The sequence below is a fragment of the Austrofundulus limnaeus genome, unplaced genomic scaffold, assembly GCF_001266775.1.
Source record: "Austrofundulus limnaeus strain Quisiro unplaced genomic scaffold, Austrofundulus_limnaeus-1.0 Scaffold5, whole genome shotgun sequence".
Lineage (NCBI taxonomy): Eukaryota > Metazoa > Chordata > Actinopteri > Cyprinodontiformes > Rivulidae > Austrofundulus > Austrofundulus limnaeus.
Window position 1 is genome coordinate 2,735,616 of NW_013952407.1, and position 1,725 is coordinate 2,737,340.

General features: G+C 39.5%; 1 protein-coding gene across 6 annotated transcripts in view; it reads right to left on the reverse strand.

Annotated features, from left to right (window-relative positions):
- The window catches only part of mical2a (microtubule associated monooxygenase, calponin and LIM domain containing 2a), a 37,830-nt gene that overhangs the window by 17,649 nt on the left and 18,456 nt on the right, over positions 1-1,725 (reverse strand). For all 6 annotated transcript variants that reach the window (XM_014027078.1, XM_014027054.1, XM_014027071.1 and 3 more), the window contains exon 3: positions 219-426. In XM_014027078.1, the coding sequence (XP_013882532.1) occupies positions 219-426 (208 nt within the window). The remainder of the gene's footprint in view (positions 1-218; positions 427-1,725) is intronic.

A 1,725-nucleotide genomic window follows, 5' to 3' on the forward strand; every position in this document is an offset into this window, starting at 1 on the left:
GGTGTGGTGGTGGTGTCATGGTGTGGGGTTTCTTGGCACTCTTTGGGCCCCTTGGTACCAATTGAGCATCGTTGCAACGCCACAGCCTACCTGAGTATTGTTGCTGACCATGTCCATCCCTTTATGACCACAAAACCGTTACTAGCGTGGTGTACCTAATAAAGTGGCCGGTGAGTGTATATGCTAACATGAAAACTTCTGTAACTTTGAATACTTACTGATGTGGTCTATGGCTCCAGCACAGAACTTTCCGTAAAACTTTTTGGCCCCAAGACCCCGCAGGTCATGGATAGTAAAGGGCCAGAAATGGAGCACGTTGTTCCTCGAGAAAGAGTCCCTCTTCTCAATGACCACCACTTTGGCACCCATCAGGGCGAGCTCTATGGCAGTCCGTAGGCCGCAGGGACCTCCTCCGATAATGAGGCACTGAATGGAGACAAACGCACGTCATTACCGGCACAGAGAAACAAACTTGTGGTAACATTTTTGTCATATTATCAACAGATGGAAACTTTTAAAGAAACGCTTGAGATTAGAAAAAACAATGCTCACACTGTGCAATACGCATAACATCTCACTTTACGGCTTAAATTTAAACAATTTAGAGTGTCTTGTGTAAAAACCCTTCAGGAGGATAAAATCCGACAAACAGTTCAGTCAGAAGATGAACTGATAGTGGAAAACATCTCACAAAAGGAAAACCGTTTTGAAATGCCTGAAGTGATGTATTCATTGCAAAGCTACCTTGAGGGACGCGCCAGAACAACCTTTACATAGTTAAGGTGTGATTCATGCCGCAGCCTGGCCAAAAACACGCAGGAAGTCGGTTCTCTGAGGTTACGACAGCATCTGTCTGAGTGCATGTGACTGAAACATGATGTCAGCAGTGAACGGCGGATGAAAGAAATGACGCACGTGTGCTGGCAAACGTGTTCTCCGCAAAGTTATTAAGAACCTCTGCTGAAAAATAAACTGTGCAAAGAGGAGATGTGAGTGATTCTTAGTTCTGAACCCAGCACGATCCTGCTGGGCTCAATGAGCTCACCGAGTCAGAACTTAAAATTTCTTATTTTTACCTTTTTTGGAAAGACCAAAAGATAGTTAAAAAACAAAAAACTGGACTTTTATTCTGAAACTGATAACATTTTTCAAAATGAATCTCATTTTGAAATGAGACTGCTTCCTGGAGGGGAAGTGAAACGTCTTCAGCTTCAAAATAAAAGTCCAGTTGTTTTTGTTTTTTAGACTTTTTTTGCTTTTGATTGATTGATTCATAACCTGGATTAGTGAGAATCTTCACCAGCATATTCCTTGGAAAAAAAATCCTCAGTAATCTAACCCAAACAGGAAGCAGACAGGAGACTCACACTGTCATCTGATGGAAAAACAGCAAGATAAAGAGGGTCAACATGTACCTGTGAGACAGACTGCCTGCTGTTTACAGAAACACTGAGATTATAGGTTTTCTTTTTGTCATTTGGAAAATATTTTGTAATGTTTGTAAAAAGTCACATATTCTTTTCTTATGTTTTTTTTTTTTTGTATTTATGGCTTGTTACGAAATAACAAAATACGGTTTAGTGTATTTTTGTTTTTTTTCTCCTATTTTTAAAGTGTCAATATTATGTGTTTCTCAGGCATATATTTAAATACCATAAAGTATCTATGTCACCTTCAGCTGTTATTAAAATGCTGTTTTATGTTTAAATTGAAAATAAACTTATC